Consider the following 26,640-nt stretch of genomic DNA (forward strand, 5'->3'; position numbering starts at 1 on the left):
CATCATTTATTGTTTCTGACCGTCTACCCCCTTTCCTGATGTTCTTGGAAGTGGTATCGACAGCTACCATTTTTTTAAACAATTTTTTAAAAAGATTTTATTTATTTGACAGAGAGAGAGAGAGAGAGATAGCCAGCGAGAGAGGGAACACAGCAGGGGGAGTGGGAGAGGCAGAAGCAGGCTCCCAGCGGAGGAGCCGGATGTGGGGCTCGATCCCAGAACGCCGGGATCACGCCCTGAGCCGAAGGCAGACGCTTAACGACTGAGCCACCCAGGTGCCGCAACAGCTGTCATTTCTAATAGCTGACTGCTTCACTCTGCTGAATGCTTCTCCAGCATGCCTGCATTTACTCCCGTGGACACCACTGCTTCCCTCTGCAGCTGAGGAAACGGCACAGAGAGGGAAGTCACTTGTTCAAGGCTTCAGTGAGCAGTGGAACTGAGATCACACCCAGTTCTGCCTCCCTCCAGAAACTGCTGCCCGGGGCCATCCAAGGACTGTCAGCGTGCCCCTTTCCAGGGCCAGTACTTCCCCGCGGACTGACCGATGCCGGGGCTACCACTTTCTCCTGCCTCCGACACCCCCAGCTCCACACCAGCTTTTCCAGGATGGGTCCTGAGAGCTGGTGAGCTTACCACACGTTCTTCCTTTTACACATCCTTGCATGTTTCCAGTCCCCGCCTCACTCCAAACCCGCCATTCCCCTGAGCGCTGGAACAGGGCAGCTCTGGGCAAGGAGAACTTGAAGGATGGGAAGCAACCCAGACATCTTACCCACAGACGGAGACACAGAAACCCAGTCTGAGAATCACTACGTTAGAGGGGCCTTGGCTTCTCAGTCATGAGCAGCAGAGAGCTACTCTGGATTCACTAAAAAGGAGCGAATTGAAACACTGGCAATCGTAGATGGCTGGGGGAGCAGGTCACGCCCCACAGTCAGGCTGACCTCCAGCCCTGCTGCCTGGGTGGCTCAGCAAGAGCCCGTCTGCTCCCGACGCAGCGGCCTCTGGAGCGGGCTGGCCAAGCTGCCACCTGCTTTACCAGTACCTCCTTCCGAGGCGGGGCAGGCCGAGCTCATCTGTCAAAGCGAGGCCACAGGCCAGTCCTGGCTGCAGGGGACTTTTCTGACGGGAAGTGCTTTGAAGACCCAGCAGGGTTTAAATGGCATGGTCTCCAAATGCAGGAAGGCTAGACACCGGGCAGCGCCTCCAACAAAAATTGTCCACGAGTGTCATCCAGTAAAAATGGTCACACTCCCCCTTAAACACAGATGAAGACACAGAGTACTAGACAAGTGGCCAAGGCAAATCCGTTCCCTCTCCTGTGCCAACACCCATCAACTGCGTTCCAATGAATGGCGCGCCGTGGGGGGATCTGGAGGCTTCGGCTGGAGGAGGCAGGGAGCCATGGTTGTTAGGCTGACCTACACTGTGCCTCTTCCCATGTAAGCCATTCAAACGAACTCATAGTTGTTCCCTCTGGAAAGCCCGGGTCTGTGTGCCTCCTGCCTCCTCTGGGCCACCCGTTTGTGGATGACTAACAATCCTAACACCATTTCCTGTACTGGGCATTCTCACCCTGCAAGATGAGAGAACATACAAGGTTTAATAAGAGGTTGTATGTGTATGGATGTTCCCAAACCTACCCGTATGTGAGAACTACCCAGAAGGTCCTTCTGCCCCACCTAAGGTGTAAATCACAATCTCCAAGCACGAAAATCTTAAAACACATCATTGTTTCTTAAGTAGCCAGTCTGGCACAACCAGCATTTGGGAACTCCCGTTCCAGAACAGAAGGCTAACTTCTATAGGCAGAGAAGGTTCCCTTTTTTTTCCACCAGTTAATGTCTACCAGAATCCAAGAACGCAGATTTCCCAGGCTTAGAAATGGCTGGAATCTGTATCTGCATCCATTGCATGACTTGGAAAACCATACGCAATTGTGTATGACACGCCTTTCCCTCCTCTATACCGTAACCGGGTTCCTAAGAGGAGCTTGGCCGTCCTTTCTCCTGTCCTCTGGCATCTAGCAGGCTTTCGATTCATGACGACCTAGGATTATCCAAAGGCACGAACACTGCCTCCACCTAACACCTAGCACAACGGAGAGCAGCCCTGAAAACTGCTTTCATCTATCGGACAGTTGTCCCAGGAAGATGCCGAACTGGAGCCCTTTCTAAAACCTGGGGCAGATCACAGGGGACTGAACAGCCAGAAATCCTGTCTGTCCTCCAAAAGGCCAGGCTAGCTCTGGATTTTCGACGGGTCGCTGTACCCGCTGCTGTGGAACGGGAAAGCTTTCCCGGGGATGTGCTCCCCGACAGAGCCCAGAGAGCCGACGGGTCCGGAGCTGCGCACCAGGCACTCCCCCACGTGCTTCCGCTAGCTCAGTCAATTCTCACCACCTCATGCTGCAGGTTTGATTCCTTGGCTTTACTCATTTAAGAGACCTAGAAAAGGGGCCCAGCTGGAATGTGAAGGCCGGCAGTCTGGCTCCAGAGCGCTCACTCTTAACCACTACCTATTTTTCAGTCAACAGACCCTTTATGCGGATCTTGAATTTGGCTTTACTCACACCAACATGGCCAGTTAAGACAAAAACAAACTTAGATAAGCAATGACTCACTGTCCCTCGCATCCCAGAGGACCCAGAGGTTTCCACTGGCACGGAGTGACCTGCCTGGCTCCCTGCCCACGCTGCCTACCCTTCCTGGCTGAAGTCACCTAATCCCATTTGTTCAAGTTAACGGCCCCGACACTTGCCACCAGCAGCTGTGCTCTCGTCACAGAAGCCTAAGGATCACGGTGCTGCCCTGACCTGTATCTGATTCTAGTCACTGGCTCCCTCACATGTGAATCCTGGCCAGGTTGGTCAAGACTGGCTGGCTGGAGGTCCCTCGTCGGGCCATCCTGCCAGCAGAACCTCTGGGCTCAGCAAGTCCCTGGAATGAGCCATTACTATAGAAAGCACAATCTTTCTACCTTCTTTTTATATACTTAACTCATAAAATCTCTGCAGACTGACTTCTACTCCTACTGGACATGAACCACGGCAGGTCAAACAAGAGCGCCCCTCTGTCATGAGCAGGGACCTAGAACCTTGGTCTAGGCAGACCAAGCAAGGGTCATTAACAAAACGTAGTCATAAGTGAAATATAAAATGGACATAATTATTTAATGACACAGAAAAATAACACGTTATGAAACAAGTTGGTTACAAGTAGGGGGTAAAGGATGACTTCACTTCTGATAGAAAATTTAAAAGTCTGTCTACAAAACCCCTCCTGGCTATGTATGAAAATATCGACAGTTTTTACTCCTGCTCTGTGATTAAATAGTCTTCCCTTTGTTTTTGTGTATTTTTTGAGACGTGATTATTTCTGAAACAAAAAAGAAAAACAAGTTACTGGATGTCTCAGATGAAGCGTTCTTAAATGCCAGGAGTCCAGCAGTCAGGCCAGAACCCTAGGACAGGTCTGGCCAGGGGGACAGTGGTTGAGCCCAGACACAGAGGATCACGTTTTCTTTACTACTGGCATGCTATTTATATCAGGCTGTTTCCTCCACATTTGATGTTCTCAGTGTATTTATATTGAACAGGAAACTATGAATACTAACTGGCACAACAGCAAAAGGATGCCAGCAACTCTGGTTTCCAACTGACCAAAAGTTAATGGCCATTTTATAGTTATAAAATGCACTGGAAATAAAACAAGACACACGAAATACTCCGAAGTCAAAAGAGTTCCTACAACAAAAACCCCACGGGACGAAACCCCCATCTTTTGCTGCTCTTTTTGACCCCTGTTCATTTCCAATTTTCATCATAAACCTATTTTTGTTTCACAGATCTGGAAGGGGGGCAATTTTTCTCAAAAAGGTCTTTGCCTCCTGAGTACTCTGCAGGGTTGGAAGAGTTCATCAAAATCCAAACCACTTGAGACAAAGTTGAACGAGCTGTGTCAGCACTTTGTGCCTTTTTCAAAAAGGTTTTCCTAAGTTATTAAATGGACAACAGCGGATTATTACACCTATATTGGTGTAAATGAGACTCAAAAAATTCTCAGATTCCCACTGTTCCCAACAAATGTTCGGAATGCTAAGAGTGCTTTATTCAAATAACAATGACAAATAACCCACACTTTGTGCTCTTAAAAAAAAAAAAATGGGAAAGGCTCACTGCTTTAAAATCTGGCGTATATAAAAGCCAACGCCACCTTTAATGTAACGTGCTTCCTGGCCACAGTAGCGTTTTCAGGGGAGGTCAAGAAATATGGTTAAGGTCCAAGAAACAACCGAACCCCCCCCCCCCAAACCCCAAAACAAAAATAAAAAACCTGAGACCATCTGCTGCATCGCCACCCCAGCACCCGTTCAGTGTACCAGGCCACTGCCTTCTAAGGCGGGTTGAACTGGGCGACGGACATTAAGGAGGGCATGTGATGTAATGAGCATGGGTGTTATACAAGACTGATGAGTCACCGAACTCCACCTCTGAAACCAGTAATACATTATATGTTAATTGATTTTAAATAAAAAAAATGCCCCCACCCCCAAACAATAACAAATTTAGAAGTAAAAGATTTAAAATACTCTATCGTCACAACAGAATCCAAAAGATCCCTTGCTTTGCCCTTGAACAACCTAGAAGAACTGAACTCTGTTTTACATCCCCAAGTAAGAGCAGTATCCCCTGGAAGTATCAGTGTCCAGTGCTTGCAACCACATCAATTCATACTCCTGTTCCGTCAGTCCCAATCCTGAAGCCACAACAATTCCTTTGTTAGAGAAAGGGGAAAAAAATCCATTTCAGGACAAAGCATTTTAAGACGAAGGAAGGCGTGTTTTCAGTGGGAGAACTGCCTGCGGTCGGAGGATTTCTTGCTGATATGTTTGAAGATTTTGGACTTCTCGACTTTCTTGGCTTTCTGGTAGCCAAAGCCGCCGCCGCCTCCTCTCTTTTTAAGCTTGCCGTCGTTGCTATTCACGTCTAAAGGCGAAGGTTAAGGAAATCAAGCAACTCAAAGACCATGAGCTCTAATATCCATACAGAGAACAAACCAGTATGTCCTCTGCTGCTCTGCTCCCACAACCCCTTCCGGCACCACGAAAATGTGACCATAAATGTGACCCATTTCCAGGAAGTCTGGAGTGGTCACGTGATCATGGACTAAAATGAGCAGGTGTGACTTGTAAGCCCAATGTAACAGCCATATTGTTTTCTCTGCCGAATGAAACTGAAGACGGTTATTTACAAGTTGAGAGGCACATCAGCAAGTCTATAGAACCACATTAGAAACCACCCTCAATGTCAAAACAAAGGACCTTCACCAAGGTTCGGAGTGGATTCAGGAATGCTTAACCAACTGAAGGAGGTGCTCTTCCCTCCTCACAGTTCAGTAAGTGTTCATCACAACAGACGTTTACTCACTGCCCACGATGCGGACAGTGACCCCCCGTCTCGTGCTAACTCACAGGCCTCACTTGCGCTGTTTGTTTCCTTGGTGGAAAACACGAGGATAAAGTACAGATTATCAACTGCAACAGAAGCAACTGGAGGCGTTTCCTTGGCCTTTTAGCCTGAGTAGCACTGAAGTGTTATTTTCTGTTGCTAGTCTTAAAACTTCCTTGCACGAAATCCTTCCATGGCTTTGGGGGGATAAAAACTCTCAGGTCCCATCTTCTCTCTTCAGCTCCAGGGCAAGCAGCTCTCCATGACCTTGTACGGGGAAGCCTCACGACCGCCCGAGCCCTGCAACTGTAACCCTACGGGCTTCTCTCCGGAACGCACGACTCAATGACTCGCACTGCCTGTCAAATTCCCAAAGGCCTAAAGCACAGGCTGTCTTGTGTCTGTAACCCCCACAGTGACAGTTAACCCGTGCCTACCATGTGCCAGCACTGACAGGCAGACAGTGACCAGAATGAATTCTCCGGCTTCCAGACCGCAGCCAGAGCACACACCAAACCAAGTGCTAAGCCCAAGTGCCCCTCTGTCAACCTTCTGTCCCTCGGTTCCCAGATGAATTCCTGACAACAAAGAAAAGGATACTCAGATCAACAAAAGGAGGCACCTTGAAACCAAACGACAGAGCCACCTGAGGCAAATTTAAGTTATTAACATTGAAGATCTGTTTCAGAGAATGGGAATCATATGCCCGAATGTAGGACTTATATGCTTCCTGGGCTGACTTATGAAGGAAGTAGTTCTTTTCAATCAATTTTTCAAGCTGGAATGAAAGACACTGGTTTCAATAAAATACAAAAGCAGACTTCACATGTATCAGAACAAAACCACCCTATGTAAAAAGACATTGGTTCCAGTACACTTGCTCCAAGTTTTGTAGTATTTGCAAGCGCAGGGTGCAGGAAGAAGAATGTCAAAGTTCTTATAAGGTACCAACTGGAACAAGGCAGGAAACACAGGAACACGGTAAGCAGCATGGCAAGAACCCTAAGAGATGATACAGTCCAAACCTGGTTCACGGAAGGGGAGAGTCAGAGGACGATTACCAACTGAGGCCAACTCTTCCTCACAAGTGTTTCAAAAGACCAAAAAACATACAAATAAAAATACCAAACACACCTGAGACTGAATGTCAGAAATTTTGGACCAGGAAAACTCAAATTCACTTAATGGAACCTAGAAAACAAAAACATGAAAATCAGCAGACCAGGATGGATTGATATTCGGACACGCAGATGATTGAGCGGTGACAAGCATCCCGTCCCATGAAGAACCAGGAGGACAGCCAGGCCTGTGCGACTCCCTCAGGACAGACAGCTGCTCCTCTGGTCTCCCGCAACCAACGGAAAAGTCTTAGCTTACTTCTGCTACCTTGACATGCATTGTGCTGAGGACCCTTCCTGAAAGGAAAGGCGAGGGACTAGACAGGGACAGTAAGTCAACGAAGCCCTTTTCTCTACAGAAGGATCTCTATAGATACAACATAAGGCAGCCCGATGCTTCCAGTCAGAAGGACCACTAGCCCCTCCCTCCGTGTCAGGAGAGCTGGCCCACAGCCACCCTGCCCTGTGACTAGGGTCTGTGATACCAGAACTCATGATGACCACACCCCACTACAGGAAGGATCTCTCACCAGTCATCATGTATTAGATAAGTGCAAAAATGCCAGAGCTCGGAGAGGTGCTGGAAAACCAGCTGCCCAAGTCCTGGACCCCACTCTCAGAGTCTGCAGTCTTGCAGAGCAGACAGGGAGCGGGTAAGAAGGCAGCTGGATGAACACTCGTGCTGCGGGAACGCCAACGACAGGAGATCAGTGATGGCGTCCCACGAGACAGAGCAGTTCACTGAAACCGTAATCATTCTGTAAGATGCAGAAAAGGGTATTCTAGAGAAAAGGCATAAAGGCCATTTCCGGGAACTTGCAGGGTAGAGGAAAATCCACTTGGTAAGACTGTGCCAAGAGAGGCCAGAGAGGGGGCAAATGTCAAGAGAAGGCCTGACAGGTGTGCACAGGATCGGAGGCCAGTCAGGATTCTAATGAATTCAGGTTTGGTAGATGGAGTGAGGCCAGAGCCAGAGGAGGGTAGGCTGGGGATCAGGGTAAGTGGACAGTAAAAAGAGAAAAGAAAAACACCTTTCCAAAACAGTAGAAGGAAGAAAGGCAATCAGCAGCAGCCACGACAGGAGAGGAAGGCAAATGGGTTCAGGGTCGAAGTTGTTTTTTTAGTAGGAGACTTGAGACGGTACTGGGAGAGAAAGGAGGCAAAACAGAGTCAAGGAGTACAGGACCGGAGGAGGAGGAGGGAGAGACAGGAGTGAATGGAGTCCTCGTGAAAACAAGGCTGCAGCAAGGGGGCATGTGGAGGCGACCAGGTGTGAGGGAGCTTAGAAGGGGCAGAGGTGGTTTCAAATGGCTAGGGAAAGGGACAGTGCCTAGGGACACTGAGATACACTGCTGAGCCAGAGGGGCCAAGGGCTGTTCACGTTTCAGGCCAGACCCGCATCTAATCTCCCTTGCCCAACTTAACTGTTCTAACTGTTCCCGGAGCACGGCAACGACGCCCGACACCTCAGAGCCATCCAGAAATGGTGCTTAAGGCCATCGGCACTGGCACACAATTCCAACCAAGAGGAATCTGTTCCCAGCTTCAGATTTTCTAAACCAAGATCTTTACCTTGGATTGCTTTAAGTAACGAAGGAAACCCAATTCTTCAGGGCGTAAAATGAGCAAGGCATGCCCTCTCCCGTTTAGGCCTCTGGCTGTTCTTCCCACACGATGAATATATTCCTTTGGTGGAGAGAGAAAACCTGAATTAACAGACCAACTTGCATGGGAACCTGCCTTTCGAGGAGCTGCACGGTGGACAGAAGCGTGTCAGCACATCTGGATGACATGGTGCTCCTCCCCCAGGGCCATGCCACACACCTGCTGGCCACGCCCCCTGCTTCTGCATGGACCGTGACCAGAGAGGTTAACAGGGCAGGGACCGAGGCCTGACAGCCGCTCGACGTAATATTCGCATTAACGACTAAGTGTGCTTCGTCTTCAAAATAACTTTTTCGAACAGGTTTTCATGCTAGCTGACAATTTTCGTCATCTATTGCTTGTTAATAAAACTTATTTTACTACATATGGTACAGAATCTTACCTATTACTGAAAGTAAATTTTATTTTCTTCTAACACCTACTACTCTTCACAGACCATTCCAAGCACATGACAGCCCTAACTTCATCCTCACTGAGGCCTCTCAAACTCAGCACACCCCCTCTGGTCCAGTAAAAGCCCCAGCTACTAGCAGGGCCAGAGAACAACTGCGGTCAGCGTGCGGAAACTACGCGATCAACCTCTGAACAGGAAACCTGCTGGGTCTCAGGGAAACCGGAAAGCTCATTCCTGAAGGCAGAGCCCTTGTGGAGAAGTTCCGAGGATGCCGGTTACCTTGGGGTCATCAGGAGGGTCATACTGAACAATCCAGTCGACTTCAGGAATATCCAGGCCTCGAGCTGCCACGTCGGTACACAACAATATCCCCGAATCTGCATTGCAGAACTGGAAGAACGTGGTCGTGCGCTTATTCTGCTTCTGCCTTCCCTAGAATCAGACCAAAGCATGCCTCAGAGCTGGAAACGTGAGGTCACTTCTGGGAGGTCTGGGTGTACGACCCCCCAGCTGCGGAGCTGTTAACCTGCTTCATTTCCATTTCACTCCCTGGCCTAGATCTCATTTCCTAAGTGGATGGTATCTCTTACCCCCTTGTGGTCCTCACCCTTCCAAACCCAGCAAAGCTCCCTCCACACGGATCATTCTCCATTTAGAGAGCGCGATACTGCAAACCCCACAATCCGTATACTTGGTAAGCGTTCACGGTTTTTTAATAAACTCATGATAATCACTTACGTGAATGGCCAAGACAGGCAGATCGATGTAGTTCAGCAACTCGTAATGGTACTTCACGGACTTACAGGATGAAAAGAAGACCATCAGTTTCTTCTTCCGGTTCTTCTTAAGGAATGTAAAGAGCAGGAGGAATCGCTTCTCCGAGGGACAGACAACATATCCCTAGAAGTCGTTCAAGTGAACAGAAAAATAATCAGACGTCTTCAGCTTCATGAACCAATATAATTTGATGGAGGGCACAGATACACACCGCATATGCCCCATCGTGCCACTCACCTATAACAAAATTACTGCCTTCGTTACAACAAAGCATCCCTACCCCGAGACGGATTTTAGCTCTTCTGGTTCCTTTTACTGGATGCAATCACTAAATACTTTTCATATTTCTGAGGTTACAGACTTCTCGCTACCCAGTTTGTGCAGTCATCATAAAGTAACAACTCTATGCGCTGGAACCCTCAAAGCACAGCAATGCTTCATTTTTCCAAAGGTCCTCGATAGCAAGATCTCAGATAACTACAGCCTAAGTGCGGTGTCCTCAACAAGATAACAAAGCCAAGGGAATACATGTCTTAAAATACACAACGAACGGAATTTTTAAGCAAGATCGTTATCTGAAATATTTTATTCATCAAAAGACTCAAGAGTCCTATTTTCAATCCACCTAGTTTGGATCTGTCGCCTCATTTCCAATTTTTCACAGCAATGTGCCTGAAACCAGCCTCTCCATCTGCTAACTCACCTTGCATATTACAGCAAAAGATCATTAAATAACACCTTTTGTTTCTTACTGCATTTACAATCCGTAGTGACTAACGTCTCCCATGTGGCAAGCAGTATCAAGAGACAGAAAAGAGAGCTGATCACATTATTCGGAATTCAGGATTCGTGACGCCAGACAGCCAATACCCACACTCACTGTATCTGGGTTAAAAGTTCACTAATCCACCTGCTCTCGGGATGAGCCTCCGAACTATTACAGGGACACGCCCGAGACGACCCGTGAGTGTGAGATCTCCACAAAGTACCTGCTCGAGACCATCCACGGTTGCGTTAGCTTTATCGTCATCGACACCAACATACAGCGGCTCCTTTTTCAGAGAAATCCTCGCCAAGTCTTCCACTTTTCGAGTTTGTGTGGCGGAAAAGAGCATGGTCTGCCTGCGGGCTGAAACAGATACACATAAGAAGAACCCAAATATTTCAAGGAATCGTTAGCATCGCCTCACCACTAGAAATACTGAGTAGACCAGATATTAAGAAAGGAATATCACGGACAACTTTATGTCCAGAAATCTGACAACTTAGATAAAATGGACAATTTCTTTGAAAGACAAATGTCTAGAGCTTACTTGAGATGAAACCAAAATCCTGAACAGCTTTGTATCTATGACAGAAATTGTAGTTAAAATCGTCGTGGAAAGAAAACTCCAGCCCCAAAGACTTCCCACTGGTGAATTCTAGCAAACATTTAAGGAAAAAAATATTACCCAGTCTGCACAATCTCTCCAGGATTTGAAGAGAGTTTTTAGTTCCCAACTCATTCTTTGAAGCCAGCCATTACCCTGATACCAAAACCCAATAATGATTCATAAGCACAGATGCAAAATTTCTAAACAAAATTTTAGCAAAGGTGAATGTAGCATATAGAAAGGATAATACACCATGACCAAGTGGGGTTTACTTCAGGAATGCAGAGTTGTTTAATATTTGAAAATTAACCGATATAACTTACTATATTAACAAATTTAAAATTTAAAGAAATATTTAACGAAAAAACAAACATCTGATCGTTTTAACTGACGCGGTAAAAGCATGTGATAGAATTTAACATCTACTTCTGATTGTAATGTTACTGTTCTGTTTTATGCTGTTACTACAATTTCATGGCTGATGGTTTGGAAGCCATTTTGTAATGAATAAAAGTACATACTGTCCGGTATCTGCAGCATGCCATTCCGGAACAGTAAGAACAGCTAGTATGTGCAGATAAAAAAAACAAAAACAAAAACGCCTCAGCAAACCAGGAACAAGAGGGATCATTCTCATCCTTTGTCTACCAAAGGGCAGCTACAAATAAAACCCCCTGTAGCTAACACCACGCTTAATGGTGAAGACTGTTTTCTCTATTGATCGGGGTGATGGGTCTCACAGGTGTAAACATGTCAAAACTTTACAAATTGTATATTTAAACTATGTACAGACTATATCAATTATACTTCAACAAAGCATTAGAAAACCATATGATAAATGGAATCACGGCCTTATCAGAGACATCGACGGTTGTAACGCTGCAAGTACTACAGCCCAGGTATGTACATTCAGGAGCACACGGCCGGCAACACATGCACGGCTACCCGGCAACACATGCACGGCTACCCGGGAGATGGCAGGGTGGGTGAGAAAAAGTAAGATGGGGTGGTGGGGGCAGACGGGAGTGAGACCGATGTTAGGACTAACTTGCATTATAACCTCTGAAGTGGCAAAACCACTGCATTAAGTTACTGCTAAGTCTGACACTTGCGCTGCAAACCACCTCTCGGGCTGACTGGTCTGGCTTGATGAAAATTCCAGTCTGAACCGTTTCCACTGAGGGACAAGCCTCACCTACTTCCAACAGCTACTTTGCAAAGCACGTGCAGGGATTACGCCTACTTACTTGGCAGAAGTTTAATAATTTGTTTCAATTCCTCTTCAAACCCAACATCCAAGATACGATCCGCCTCATCGATAACCAGACACTGCAGATTCTTATACATAAACCCTGGGGTATTCTGACAAGACAAAGGCCAAGAGGAACTCCTTAGCTCCGGTTTAGGCTCCCCACGAGGCGAGGGGACAGGCGCCCACGGCAGCGCTGCGTCACCTGCATGTGGTCCAGGAGGCGGCCGGGGGTGGCCACGATGATGTTGATCCCGTTACCGAGCTTCTGTGCTTCCGCAGATCTGTTGCTGCCGCCCATTATCAACCCGTACGTGTGAACGTGGTGTGTCATCAGCTCCTTAAGAACACCGAAAGTCTGCATGGCCAGTTCCCTAGTAGGTGAGAGAATGAGAACTCCAGTGCCTAAAAAGCAAAAAATGATACACGGTAAAAGGCCAGGTGTAGTTATCGCCATGAGTCCGTAACAGCTACGATACACTTCCAGTGAGCTACTGGCCAGAACACCCGGATCGGAGACTCACCATTCCTAGGCATGAACTTTAACTTGACAATGAGTTCGACCGCAGGGATGAGAAATGCCAGCGTTTTGCCACTGCCTGTTTTTGCGGCTGCTAGAAGATCCCTAAATATTAGAAACGGAAAGGAAAAGAGACACTTAGTCTACTTAGTCAACCAGCATTTACTGGATACCTACTACGAACTACCACCTTTCAGGCAGCAAGGCTAGAACATGAGTAAGAAAAACAAAGTCCCTAGCTTCTTTATTACTGAATCAATCACAGGGGTTAAATATCTAACTCAGATATAAGAATTATGCTATAAAACAGAAATGAACACTCTTCTTCAAACATCAGTAACTTAAAGCCTTTAATGAAGTGTGGATTTATCAACCCAAAGCACAGTGCAAACATCAACAGAACACGTTGGCATTTTCTTTCTAAATGACCAGCACTAAAAATAGGTACTAATGTCCAAACATCAATGTTAATCATACCTGCCTTCCAGAAGTGGTCTGATACTTTTATGCTGAATTTCAGTCATGTTTGTAAAACCCATTTCTTTTATTGCCCTCAGAGTGTGCTCATTGACCAGATTAGAAAGAGAAGCAAATGAAGTATCCTCAAAAGCTCCTAAAGAAAAGACAGTTTATCATTACCGATTTGTCTTTTTCTAGTAGTTAATACTGCTATGGCTATGTAAATTAGTTTTGCTGTTTGAAAACACTGGGTGGGAATCGAGCTGACAAGAGCTTCTTTCAGTAAGAAAGACTAGACCCCCACCATTCCTACGTAATACTAAGACGAAGACCCCGACTTTTGAAGTTTCTCCTGCTAACGGCTGTGCGAAGTCTAGGACCTATACGGTAACAAAACAGTAAAGGACGGAGAGTAGGTATAATCAAGGGACTTGTGTCAAATGAAAATGTCAAGCGTGTGGGGGATGCACAGAGAAATGAAATATTTAAGAAATCTGAAATAAAAAGTGAAAGCATCCCGTATAATAGAAATGAGTGCAAAGTCAATCAAAAGGGCTGTTAATCTCACCCCAAAAAGACAACTGAGAAGGTCAGGCACAGCCACACACCATTAGACGGAACACACATCGCATGTGCGGTGGTTCTTCAGCAGGGGAAGATATCAAACTCACCTGGGGAACCCCCCCCCAAACCTGCCCTGCTCATCAGCCCGCTATGGTCCACCGGGGCACTACTGACATTTGGGCGGGATACTTCCGTGTTGTGGGAGGCCGTCCCATGCATTACTGGACGTTCTGTAGCCTCCCTGACCTCCACCCACTAAATGACAGTAGTGTGCCCCCAGTTCTGACAACCAAACATGTTGGTAGCCAACCTTCACGGTTTGCCTGGGACAGAGGAGGTGTATAGGATGCAGGACTTTGGATGCTAAAACTAGAACTGGTCAAGTTCTGGGTAAACCAGGATGACCTGGTCACCCCTCCAAGGAAGCAAAACTGCCCTGGTTGGGAACCACTGCTGTAACTTCTGCAATTCTGATTAAGCAAGCCTGGGGTTAGACCTCACTATGGTAACAAATAAAAAACCCACAGTGAACAACTCCAGGAACTCCTAGACATTTCTGGTTTGGAGCAAGTGATTCTGGCCAAACTCTTGACCTTATAAAGAAACCGAGGCCAAAGGAATTTACCCTGGCCAAAGTCCCTCAATAATGTGAATTCCATCCTTCCTTACTAGTAACTGGGCCAGTATTAAACCTCTGATCTCCAGACTTCTGGGCCAATGATTTCCCTACTACAAAACGGAATGAGCTTTAGAAAACAACAAACCAAAGGAACAGAGGACCCCAGAAGCTGTTCGTGTGTTTATCAAAATATTTAATGCTAGGAATGCAGAAAAGGAAAAGAGAGAGAAACGGCTAGAACTAAAGCACACAAAGTGGATAAAGCAGCAGCTGGATAGAAAATATTTCTTGTCAATACTTTTTCTAGGTAAATTAAAAATCCCAACTGAAACTTCAAATCCTATAATCCAGAAGGCATGCCATGTTTAAGGTCTCTCTGGAAAACTTTCTAAAGTTACCTGTCAGTCCCAGGGGTAGGCTGGGCACTTCACTGTCCTCTTCCTCATCATCTGGCTTCTCCACACTGTCTTCTGTCTCCTCAGGAGCTTGGGCCCCTTCTTCAGAGTCCCCTTTGTCTTCAGTTCTCACTTTTTTGGTATCTTTGGTTTTAAAGGACAACACCCCCCGAATTTTTTTGTTAAAATAAAATACCAAATGGGATGACAAAATAAAAAGATGTATAATGCAGAGGCATTCTTCCGAAAGCTGAACACATTTCCAGTTTCAATATGCTAAGAATGTCCCTTTCCATGACTAAAGATTTAATTATATGTAAAAACCCAGGGGGACATGCAGATTTGCCAACAAAACTTTATTTTTTAGGCCTATTGCAGCATCCTAAGTGACCAAGACATTTTTGAAAAGTTGAATAATTTAAGTACACTAATTACATCAAGTTTATGTAGTCCACGGGGGAAAAGAAGGGCTGTGATTAATGGTTTTTTGAACTCTTCAAAAGCATTAATTTGTCCTACTATGCCATTAAACATAAAGTTTCCATAAAAACTAGCTTTGGTTCAAAGATGAGCAGAAATCCCAAAGGTTCCTCATGTTCCTAGAGAGACCTCAGTGCAAGCACAACAATTCCCTCAGGCGGGAGACAGAAACTGGCAGCTCCTGGAAACCAAGTGGCGAGGGGAGGCAGGGGGAAGGCCTCCTGGCATTTCACTTCTACAGATACAGCTTTCGTAACAGGGCCCTCCACTACCCTTCCAGCCTTACCTCCCATCACACTCTTGAATGCTCCACTCGGGGTCCAATGGGTCAACTACTACGCTGGGATTTTATAAATTCATGGCAGGTAATTATGTGAGTTAGAACAGAACTCGACCTGGACCAGAACTCAGGACTCTCTGTGGCCCAGGACTGGCCTCTTCCTTGCACCTGACTACCACCCTTCTGGGAAATGGTCAACCTACGCGCAGCATGAGACTGGCTATGCATATTTGGAAAACTTCAAAGCTCCTTTCTGAATGGAACTTTCATTTCAGTTAAGTTAGATGAATAGGAGGTTCTAACCCAGATTAGAATAAACTTCTATAAAGGCCAGAGAGTAAACATTACAGGTTTTGCAGGGCACAGGGTTTGTCACAATAAAGACCAAGTAAACAAATGGGCACTGCCGTGTTCTAATAAAGCTTTATTTCCAAAAGTAGGCAGAGGGCTGAATAGTTTGTTGACACCTGTTGTATTCTCCCTTGAAATCGCTGCTTGCTCACATCTCAGTTAAAATGCCTATCCTTCATGTAAGCCCATCCAAATCCAACCATCCTCCAAAAGAAACCGGCCTCCCCCTCCTGGCCATTCTGCTCACCTGGGAATTAATGTTCCATTTATACAAAAGTTACCTGGTATTTTTATACACTTTGCATATCCAAATTAATACTAAGTCTCCTTTTAAGAGGAGAAATTTACAGTAGGAAAAAAAATTGGGACAAAAAAAGGGTAAGTAAAAAGTATCATTAATGCAAAGTCCCCTGAAATAAAGGCCTGAGAAGACAGGAATATACTGACCTCGATCTCTTTAGTGTAATGCCACAGTTCTGTTTGAAAACAGGTAATAAACCTAAAACCCTCTGCCATAATATAGTCTGTTTAAAAGCCTAGCCAACTGTCAAGAAGAGCAAATTTCTAGAATCCAAACGAGGCTTTTATTGAAGCGTGAGGTTTTCTTCAGTCATTAGGGAATGTAACAGCACGACACATTTCTCAGTGTCTTAATACAAATAAAAATGTCACACCCCAGCCCCCACGTTGCTTCTTTTTGCTACTAGACTATTTTCTGATATACTAGTGAGCACAGGGATTCTTGCCTGTTGTATTAATACAATAATAATAGAAAAAAGGTAAAACTGTGAAAATTGTTTGACTGCCTGAAGTTCAAGGAAACTGAAGCACTTACCAGGCCCAGCATCATCCACCATTTTTCTCTTTTTCTTCTTCTTCTTCTTTGATTCTGAATTGGGAGGCTGTGTTGCTGCTTCTCCATTGATTATTATGGTAGATTTCTTCTTCTTTTTTTTAACTTGTACAGTTTCCACTGTTTCTTTAGCTATCTCTCCATTCTGGGCTTCTGGCAAGCCCACATTCATAGACTGTTTAAGGGATTTTTTAATCTTTCCACCTCCCACTGTTTCTTCAGACACATCTCCATTTTGCGTTTCTGATAAGCTCACATCCGAGGCCCCTGTTTAAAAACAGAACATACACTGTGACAAAGAAAGGAAGGTTTGCTTAAAAACACTGGAATCCCAGATGAGAAATCTCAGGGTGTCCATGAGTGAAATGATTTAGCTTTTAATTACATTTCATGCACATTATTAAAACCACTTAAATTTATAGCATTCTACTACAGGACAAGTCAATTTCCTTTAATGAAAAAAGCAAGAAAAAGGAAAGCTACACTGATTTCTTAACTTCAAAAAAACCACATCTCTGTCCATATGGAGTTAAGAATCTGGGACAGAAAAACTTCAGTGAAATTAAACATTTAAACAGATGGGGCCAGACAACGGTACCTACAAATACACATTTTAGTATCAAGCATTTGATAAATATATGGCTAACCAATAAATTAGAAAAGACTATCATCTATTCACATTGTACTGCTTTCCTATAACTTCAAAACACTCAACCTAACTTTCTTAAGTAGCGATGAATTGAAAATTCACTTACTGGTCCCAGTATTTTATATATATATATATATATGTATGTATGTGTGTATATATATATATACATATATATATACACATATACATATATATATATATGCCTAGGGTTTTCTTTAAAAGTTTCCTTGTTTACATATAATAAAAAGGAACAACTCTTAAAAATTTTTTTTTTAATTTTAATTGTTACTTTTAAGTACCAAGAAGTAGTCAGTAGTGCTGTATTATTCTTAGGAACTGGAGATACAAGGGAACTTCAAAACCATTTCTAAAACCCACAAACCTGTCCTCTTCTTCAGGATTACTTGCAAGCAACTCATCTGCTGGAATCCAACCAGGGTAAGGAATTATGCCTCCAACATTGCCCTCGAGGATTGATATGTTACATAGGATCCAAAAAAGGATAAGCTAACTTCAAGATCTCTGGCTCACTGTTAGGAACTTCACGACTGAGAGAGCAAGGTGGGTAAGAATGACTGACATTCAGGTAACAGCCTTTTCAGGTACGTATTTATTAAGCATGCAAATAACTGGAAGTACTTGAGGAATTCATAACTTAAAGTCAGGAGCAATGTGAAGAGAGGGCATGCACTGGACACGTGCAGAAGGCACTTCTAGAACTGAAGATAGGATATGCTCCAGGAGTCGAGAGAGAGCGGACGTGGACAGGGGAAGGCAACTGTATCAAGGAAAACTCTGCCACAAGAGAGACAATGAGATTTTTTGAAGCAATGTAGGCATGAAATAGATGTGAAAGGAAGGCGCGTGGAGATGACAAGTTCCACGTGTCTGATTGGAAATGGGCCAGGGGGTTGGGATGGGGAATGAGATGGGACCTAAAGATGGGAGACGTAGAAAAAGCTGGTTTAGCTGGAAGCCCCGGCTGGAGACCTTGGAGGAAAACTCAGGCGGCCCGCTCCTGCTCTCTGACTCTGTCCGGAGAAACTGAGGCTCAGAAAGATCAGGGGCAGATCTGGAGCACGCGGAGAGCGGCACCCGCGCGGGACCAACTGGAACCCGCGCCAGGCTGCCTTTCACTCTCAACAAGCACACGTGCCACGGGAGAAGCGGCCGCGCGACTTCAGGGAGGTAGTGACTCCCGAGCAGAGCGGCGCCGCGACCCGGGGGCGGGCTCCCGCAGCTACCGAGGCCCCCAGCCCCCAAGCTCCGCGCATCTCACCCTGGAGCTTTAAGTTTCGCTGGCGCAATTTCAGGTTCCGTTTCTCGATCTTCTTGCGCAGGAGTTTCATGGGTAGATGGGACATGTTGTCGGTGAAGCGCCTCCACTGCGGCGCCACTACTCCGCTACCGGCTTGACCCGACTTCCTCTTGGGTCGCACGTGCGTAGCTCGGCCAACCGGAAATAGTCACAGGACCCTTGGAGGACTGCCGTCCGGAAAATGCGTCCAGGATGGAAATGCTTCCGGCGACCGGACTCTATGCAGTGCCCTCTAGAGGAGTGGAAGACCGACCCAGGTTCACAGTGTGTCGCTGCTGCGCGTGTTAGGGCCATTGCAGGTCCTGGGAATGGGAGCTTCTTCCCCAGAGGAGGCTGAAGAGACAAGGATGGGCAAGGAGCCTTAGGGAGTCTCCAGTTTTATGTGCTTGGCCTCTTTGTATCCTGGACAATTTGGAAAATTGAATAAAATCTAAATTTCATCTATACGTTGTGAAAGAAGATTCCGAAGTTAAGCATTGCTGAAAAAGTCATTCAAAGTAGGGTTGGGAAGATATTGAGAAGTGGGGGTCTCTGCATGTCTCCTGTTTCAATTCTTGGAACACCATGAACTCTTGACTTTTGTCAGTTGCAGCTGGTCAGTTGGAACTACCTCCTGGGACACTTTCTTCTACTTTGCACTGAAATAGAGCAAATGGAATGTCTGCTTGCCGAATTGACAATGGTATATTAGATAGTTTAACTCTGCAGCGTAAAGGTAATTCTTTTGAAACAAGTTTTGTGACCTTGTGGCTTTTGCCTTTATAAACTTGCACTCCCCCTTTGCAGTTCAAAGTCCAACACTTTTAACAGAGTGAATTTCTAAGACAAGGTCTAGCAAACAAATCAGTATCATTAGATCAGATTTCAGAAAACACCTAGGGAGTTTGAGGAAGTGGAAATTAATCATGTATGTGCTTCTGAAATTCCTTTGTCCCTCACTCCTAGAGCCTCTCTTATTATCTGTTCAATATATGTTTAACTATTTGGAATTTCTTGCTTGGGGTCCCCATCCCAGATGTCTCTTTTTCCAGAATATATTCATTCATCAATTATTCACTCATTTAGTAATTATTTTTTGAGCATATTTATGCTAGGGGTATGTGATAGGTGTGTGCTCGGTCCTGGGAACAGAATGGTGGATAAGATGCACACAGTTCATGGAACTTACAGAGTTGACATATGGAGAGGATAGAAAATTAAACAGCTGTGGTAAACTACACAGTGATGAGGGAAGCACATGACAGCTCAGTACCCTCATGTGGGGATGGGGATGGAATCTGTCATTCCATACCCCCTGTGTGTATGCACTGTGCTAGCAGCAGGCAGAGCAGAGAATGAAGATGATCCCTTCATTTAAATATTTACATCTAATATGGATCATGCCCCACCCATCCTGTTCTTTCAATTTTGTTTTGTCACCTGTGAGCCCCCTTGGCCCCCTGACCTCAGGACTGACTCCCTGAACTCAGGGCTGACCTCCTGAACCCGACACTCCTAGAAGTTTATTCTTAACTTTTTAGAAACTAACTAACGAACTGCTAAAGCAGAGAAAGAAACATTTGAGGATGAGGCCAGCCCAGATGAATCAGAAAGTGCCTGAAGTGACCAACAGTTAACCTGAGCCTTGGTATAACCTCTGATCATCATTCCAAACCCTAATTAAAGGAGCCTGCTTTCCCTTGTTCAGGGAGTCATGCTTTGGAAATTATGGAACAAATAAAGTGTCCTTGTGAGGCAATCCCCTGGTGCAGTTTCTGTCTGTAGCTTACCAAGGAGCCGACTCCTTCGGTCCAGTAACAATTTGAGATCCTTAAACCTTAGACAAGTGTTTATATAATGAAAAGAAGATTTGTGTGTAATTTCTTTTCATTCAAATAATTTTAAAAAGCCTCACTTTGGGTCACCTGGCAGTTAAGCATCTGACTCTTGATTTCAGCTCAGGTCATGATCTTGGGGTTGTGGGATCAGGACCCAATTCAGGCTTTGCTATGGCTGTGGAGCCTGCTTGAGATTCTCTCTCTCCCTCTCCCTCTGCCCTTAACGCCCCCCCCCTTCTTCTCTAGAACAAAACAAAATAAAAAGTGCACTTCACATGGAAAAGAAAAGTCTATTTCACAGACTCCTTAGAATTTGCAAAAGAAGTAACTGACTCCCCCTCTCTCCAACTGCTGCATTAAGACTCAAGTGATTTTCCGGGAACTTTCAAATGCTAGTTGCTACAGGCTAACCATTTCTTGCTTGGGGTCCCCATCCCAGATGTCTTTTTCCAGAGACAGGCTACAGGCTAACCATTCTGTCCTGTGTAGGAACTTAAAAAGTGCAGCATTACTATAACTAAGTGGGTGTTGCTCCCTTCAGGTGGCTTGACTCTGGTTCTCTGGATTGTACTAAGCAGATGGCAGGTGCCTAAGAAATGTCTTCTTCAGTGAACCGATGGATGTGAAAAGGAGAGATGATTTCAGGGAGCACTGCTATAATTCTCCATGGCATTATTGGTGCAGTACTTCTAAAAGGTAGAGAGGGTACAGAAGTACATCACAAAAGCCTTTCCCATAAGAACTACACTCATGGATGACTTTAAAAAGATCTACTCTGTGCCAGGTGCTATTTTGGGCCCCCAGGGGTCAGGCAGTGAACAAGATAGGCAAGATTTTAGTTTCCGGGGAGCTTACTGCCTAGAGAGGGAGACAGATATTAATCAGGTACACAAGTAAGTCAATGAGGTAACTTACACGGAGCTAAAATCTGAGAAGACATTAAAACGATGATGTAGTATAATAGAGAGAGATGGATGGGGGTAGGGCAGCATGCTACTCAGTATTAGAGGTATTTTTGTGGAAACCGCCAAGCAAAGCCCTGGGGTCAGAGAGAAGACTGGCAAAGACAGCCTTATATGTCATTAAGTAACAATGCAGGACCACAGGAGCAGCTGTGCAGGGGGGTGTCCAGGGCTCGGCTGGGCTTGGGGAATGTGTCTTGAATGGGGGAGGGGAGAACTTCAAAAAGACAACTTCCTTTGACCAACCCTGCCAAGTCCTCCAGTCTGACCACTAGTGATTGAATCACAGACTGACCCTTGCTTCTCCGTATACTGTGGAGATAAGACTTCAGAATTGGGATTTATTTTTAATACACTTTTATTTGACATGATTTTGGATTTACAAGAACATTGCAAAAATACTGTCCTACACCCGGTTTGTCCTAATGTTAACAACTCAGCCGTGAGACAGTGGTCAAAATTAAGACATTGACTTTGATAAATTACAATTAACTATAAACTAGTTACTTTTAACTGAACTTTATTCAGATAATATCAGTCTCTCCACTAATGTCCTTTGTGTCCCAGGATCCTAATCAAGATACTATATTACATGCAGAGAATTTTCTGAAATGTAATTTTGACTGTTTCCCAAACACTCTGTGTGAGGGTTTAAACGAGGGGAGTGGCTATCATCCAGAAGCTGGTAAGTCCACACTGTAGTTCTCAACATGTCATTTTTACTGGTTCATTATTTTATTTTTTTTTTTAGAGATTATTTGTCAGAGAGAGAGAGAGAGCACAAGCAGGGGGAGCAGCAGGCAGAGGGAGAAGCAGGCTCCCTGCTGAGCAGGGAACACAATGGGAGACTCGATCCCAGGACCCTGGGATCATGGCCTGAGCCGAAGGCAGACACTTAACTGACTGAGCCATGCAGGTTCCCTAGTTCATTATTTTATATGTGTACAGCTCAAGATCTCCCGTCTCCCCAGGCTGACTCACCGCATTTCCCAGAGTAATAGTGTTGGGATTCACATAACAGTCCCTTAGTAGTCATATTAACCGCCACCAGGTCAACTTACTTCCATAAACATTTTTGAAAAGGGACTACTTTTAGAGAATGAATTTAGGAAAGCAGCTGCCACCCCTCAACCTTCTACTCACCTATTTTACGACAGTGAAAACTGCAAAATGTCTGATTCTTCACCAACTGATTTTATGCAATTTATCAAATTATCTGTCCATATTCCATCTTTTGTTTGGGTCTTAAATCCTCAGCTAATTTTGCCTTCTTGAAAACAGGACTGTTATTTCATTCACCTGGGATGAATTCATCTGGGACCACCCAGACGAAGAACTTTCCATTCATTCACTCATTCTTTCAAACTAGCAACCATTAATCAAGGATGATGGGCCAGTGATTGGCCAGGGGCTGGCAATATAAAGTTAAATTAGCCAAAGCTCCCACCCTTAAACTACTCACACATTTTGTGGAAGTTAAAGACTTCCAAGTTAGACTCCCAACACCCAGGAAGTATGTGGAGTTAAGTAGGTCCCCAATAAGTGTTTGACACCTGTTTGGAGAAGACCTGTGACAGGAATGGAGAGAATAGCATTGAGATGATGAATCAGGTGGCCATTGCAATGGTTCAGTAGGGACGTTCTGAAGAACATAGGGCTAGAACAGAGGACGTTGAGATATGTTTTCTGAGAGAGAATTGGCATAACTGAGTGGCCAAATTCGATGTGGGTGTTAAGAGAGAGGAAGGACTAGGGCATGCTTCTGAACTCTCCAGCTTGGGGTGTGTTGTATAGAATATAGGAAGAGGAAAACCAGTTTGGAGGATGGTGGTGCAAGGAGTGAGGGAAAAGAGGAAATGAAATTAGTATGGAACATTTACTTTGAGAAGAATTACGTAATGTAGATGATCCACAAGTAGCCCTAGAATGGGTGAAGAAGGCAGGAATGGATCACGACTTGAGTAACTGCGGGTAGATGGAAAAATGGACTAAAGGGGGATAAGGTACAACATTCTGAGCCTGTGATGCCAGTTGCCCAGCCGTTTTGGCCACTGTATAAATAAGGGAGGACCAAGACTAGGTGGCATAGGAAATGGGTCCTGAGCATGCATAGAATTTGGTGGGGGGATGGTATAACAGGTGTAAGGTACGGTTGAACTTATCGTCAGCAAGGGCATAGACTCATTCGGCGTTCTGGAGGGAATTGGGTAAGTAGTAGTGAAGATAAGGAAATGTGGGAGCAGATCACACATAAGGCCCTTAAATAAGAGGCAGCAGTTAGGGGATAATTTGATAATTTATGACAATATAGGCTCTTGAGAAGGGGGCAGGGCTGGGGGTGATCAAAGCTATGCTTCTGGAGAACTTACCTCTCAGCAGTGTTCAGGGAGACTTGGGTAAACAGCTGGTGGCTGTTTTTCCCCAGCACTTGGGGAACAAAGTGATGGGACTTCACCATGCTTGTTTCCCGCCCCCACATGGTCTCGGCGGCCTGGCACACCCTTCCCTCCTTCCCTGCCTTTACTCTGTCTTGCCTAGCTGCCAGCCCCCTTCTCAGCATCCCCCAAGACTCAGCCTCAGTGCAGCCCCCTCTGGGGAGCTCCTCCAAACTCCCAGGGCAGGGCTGCCTACTTCCTCCTCGGGGCTGTCTGTGTGTTATGGACAACTTCTACTGATGCTCCTTTTGCACCGAATGGTGATATGTTCTCTTAAATCGCTTTCTTTTTTTGTATACTGTGAGCGACTTAAGGACAGAAATATCCCTGGTTTCCAGAATTCCAGATATTCCTGGTTTCCAGAATTCCTTGCACATAGTAGGTACTCAGTACATTGATTTCAATTATGTTGAATACATTAAGACAGAAAGAATGGGAAAAAATGGATCGAGGGTATATTTGGAGGATAAAACTGGTAAGATTTACTGATTAATTAAAAGAGGATGAGCTGTCACTACAGAATTGTTGTATTTATTGGGGGTACGGTGGGGGTGGTGGGGTGTTTGGGAATGACAGATCTGCCTGGAAGAGCATCATATGTATATGAATATATAACAATATATAATATGTAAATATACTTAAAATAACACATACTATATGTAATAATACCTCATATGTGAATTATATATATATATATACCCCCCCCCCGACACATACATTTACTTTGGAAACCATAGAATGCTGAATGTTTTGATTCCAAGAGAAAAATTAAATTTAGTGGTTAAGGGTTCAGGTTTGGAATAAGACAGATATAAACTTGAATCTCAGCACTTCCATTTACTGGATATGTTACTTTGGGCAAATATTTACCCTTTAGAGCCTCAATTTCTTTATCTGTAGCAGACATGTAGTAATGGCAATCATCCCATGGAGTCGTGTGAGGGGTCCATGAGGTTTTATACGCTGAGCATATTTAGCTTGATGCTTAGCTGTTAGCAAGTGACAACTGTCATTATTATTCATGCACACGTGGCAGAATTAAAGCACAGTTAGCTAGGAATTGGGAGAGCCAATTAAAACCCCACACTGTGGGGAAGCCCTTGAGCTGAGGACTAGAATTTCTACCAGAACGAGAAAATGAGATACGCGATAAATGCATCTCTCGTACATTCATGTAATCACTACTGAGTAAGTTTAATTAAACTTGCACCTATATCATGGAAGCATCTCATGAGAGAATTTCTATATTTTGTGCAGGAAATTTGAGTTGAAATACGAACCGCATTCATGTAACTAATTGGAAGGAATATATATACGCCAGGATCAACTTTCTGCATCAAAGGGAAGAGAAGGTGTTGGCCCTGGGTCTAGGGTTATGATTCTTGAGATGAGATTTCTTGAAGCCCCATGCTATCTATTTTTAGAAGACAGAAAGAAAATAGTTATCAAAGCCAAAAGGAGTGTCTTCATATACCTTAATTGAATATTATTCTGAAAATATGAAAGTTACGAGTAGCTGGTTTGAGTTTTCAGCCTGTGCCAGACAGCAGCCTGCTGCAGACTTCCAGAGGTTTCCTTGTGTGGGCTTACATAAAGATGTGCAGGGACTAACTCATCCAAACTGCCAGAGTGTCTGACTTGTATTCTCAAGTAACGGACCTGGGGGCGTGATCTACAATAGGAAAGGCAGAGGTGTCCGCAAGGATTCATGGAATGCCAAGGCTGGAAGGAATCTTGGGGGTATTCACCTCTCAGAGAAGAGGTTCAGAGGGGAACCACAAAGGCCCTTCTCGGGGGGGGTGGGCATGGAGAAGTTGAAGCTGGGTACCCTCCGACACAAGGATCAGAGTTATGATTGCAGAGAATTTTGATTATATGTTTTGACGTATTCTACACACAGTGAAACAGGTATCACCTACCTGGTTTTAGACAAGGAAAATAATTCCACTAAAACAGAGAGGCCCAGCGCCTTCAGTTTTATGAAGGGAGAATGAGGTCCAGTATTGGCGGATCTCCGTGTGTTGTTCTGTGAGGCCCGAGCCTGACCTTAGCCTGTACTTTCAGGGTAAAATATTTGTAAGACAAAAAGAAACAAGAAAGTACTTTTTCTTTAGATAATTTAATACAGTAATCTCTTTGTCCTTTAAAAGTTATTTTTTAAATCACGATCCATGAAAAATATGAACTTGGACATACCAAAAGAAATAGTAATGATGGCTCAGTGGCAAGTCTGGCCCAGGATTCTGGCACAAATCCAAAGAGGAAAGACTCTTTTCTTTGAAATTATGATTTTATTGCTGATCTCAGCGGTCGCGTGGCATTAATTGTTCCTCTTCGTCCAGTACAGGCCAGATGTATTTATTAATGATATTAACAAATTGTATGCTTTATATCAAGTATTCATTAATGATAGGAGGACATTCATAACCAGCCATTACGTTGACTTCACACCTGAATTATTCAGCCTAGGATTTTACAAACGTGTTTCACGGTTTGGGGTGGGGTAGTTTAAGAGACATCTTGGAATTATTGCTGTATTAACTGTTTTTTTTTTTCCTCAGACACCAAATCAGTCTGTAACTGGCTTCATTGAGGGATCTCAGGCTCTTCGGGGTACAAACATTGTAGAGTTTGACTTGTTAACTTTTACCGTGTCCTGTCAGATTTCTGTACCCTCTGTGTGGTGGCGTCCCTAAACAATATTTCAGTTTGATTTTATAGCTTTTCTGTCATCTTTAGTTATTAAAAAATCTAGCCTATTGAACATGTCAATCTCCCATTCAATTAAAATCTCCCTCCTCTGCTCTACAGCAGGCTAGGCGTTCCTCTCCAAAGACTTCAAGGGGAGGCTCGAAGCTTTTGTCTGCTTACCTTCATCTTCCTTCCTCTTTCTTGTGCTTGTCCCTTGGG

At 44.8% G+C, this 26,640-nt stretch overlaps 1 protein-coding gene across 2 annotated transcripts; it reads right to left on the reverse strand.

Moving 5' to 3' along the window:
• Positions 1-138: 138 nt before the first annotated feature.
• DDX18 (DEAD-box helicase 18) lies at positions 139-18,658 on the reverse strand. Of its 2 annotated transcripts, XM_045804070.2 has the most exons (14): positions 18,478-18,657; positions 16,532-16,816; positions 14,589-14,729; positions 13,026-13,161; positions 12,553-12,653; positions 12,234-12,433; positions 12,027-12,141; positions 10,396-10,535; positions 9,368-9,529; positions 8,909-9,061; positions 8,143-8,256; positions 6,587-6,643; positions 6,053-6,230; positions 3,150-4,990 (listed from the first exon to the last, which is right to left on the reverse strand). In XM_045804070.2, the coding sequence occupies exons 1-14, from the start codon at positions 18,560-18,562 to the stop codon at positions 4,848-4,850; spliced, it is 2,010 nt and encodes a 669-aa protein (XP_045660026.2). In that variant the 5' UTR covers positions 18,563-18,657; the 3' UTR covers positions 3,150-4,847. The 2 variants fall into 2 exon arrangements, with proteins under 2 accessions (XP_087712768.1, XP_045660026.2); XM_087856642.1 differs by lacking the exons at positions 3,150-4,990; positions 6,053-6,230; positions 6,587-6,643 and adding an exon at positions 139-381 and having other exon boundaries at positions 18,478-18,658.
• Positions 18,659-26,640: the final 7,982 nt, after the last annotated feature.

The sequence above is a fragment of the Ursus americanus genome, chromosome 1 (genome assembly GCF_024610735.1).
Source record: "Ursus americanus isolate L20-20 chromosome 1, mUrsAme1.1.p, whole genome shotgun sequence".
NCBI lineage: Eukaryota > Metazoa > Chordata > Mammalia > Carnivora > Ursidae > Ursus > Ursus americanus.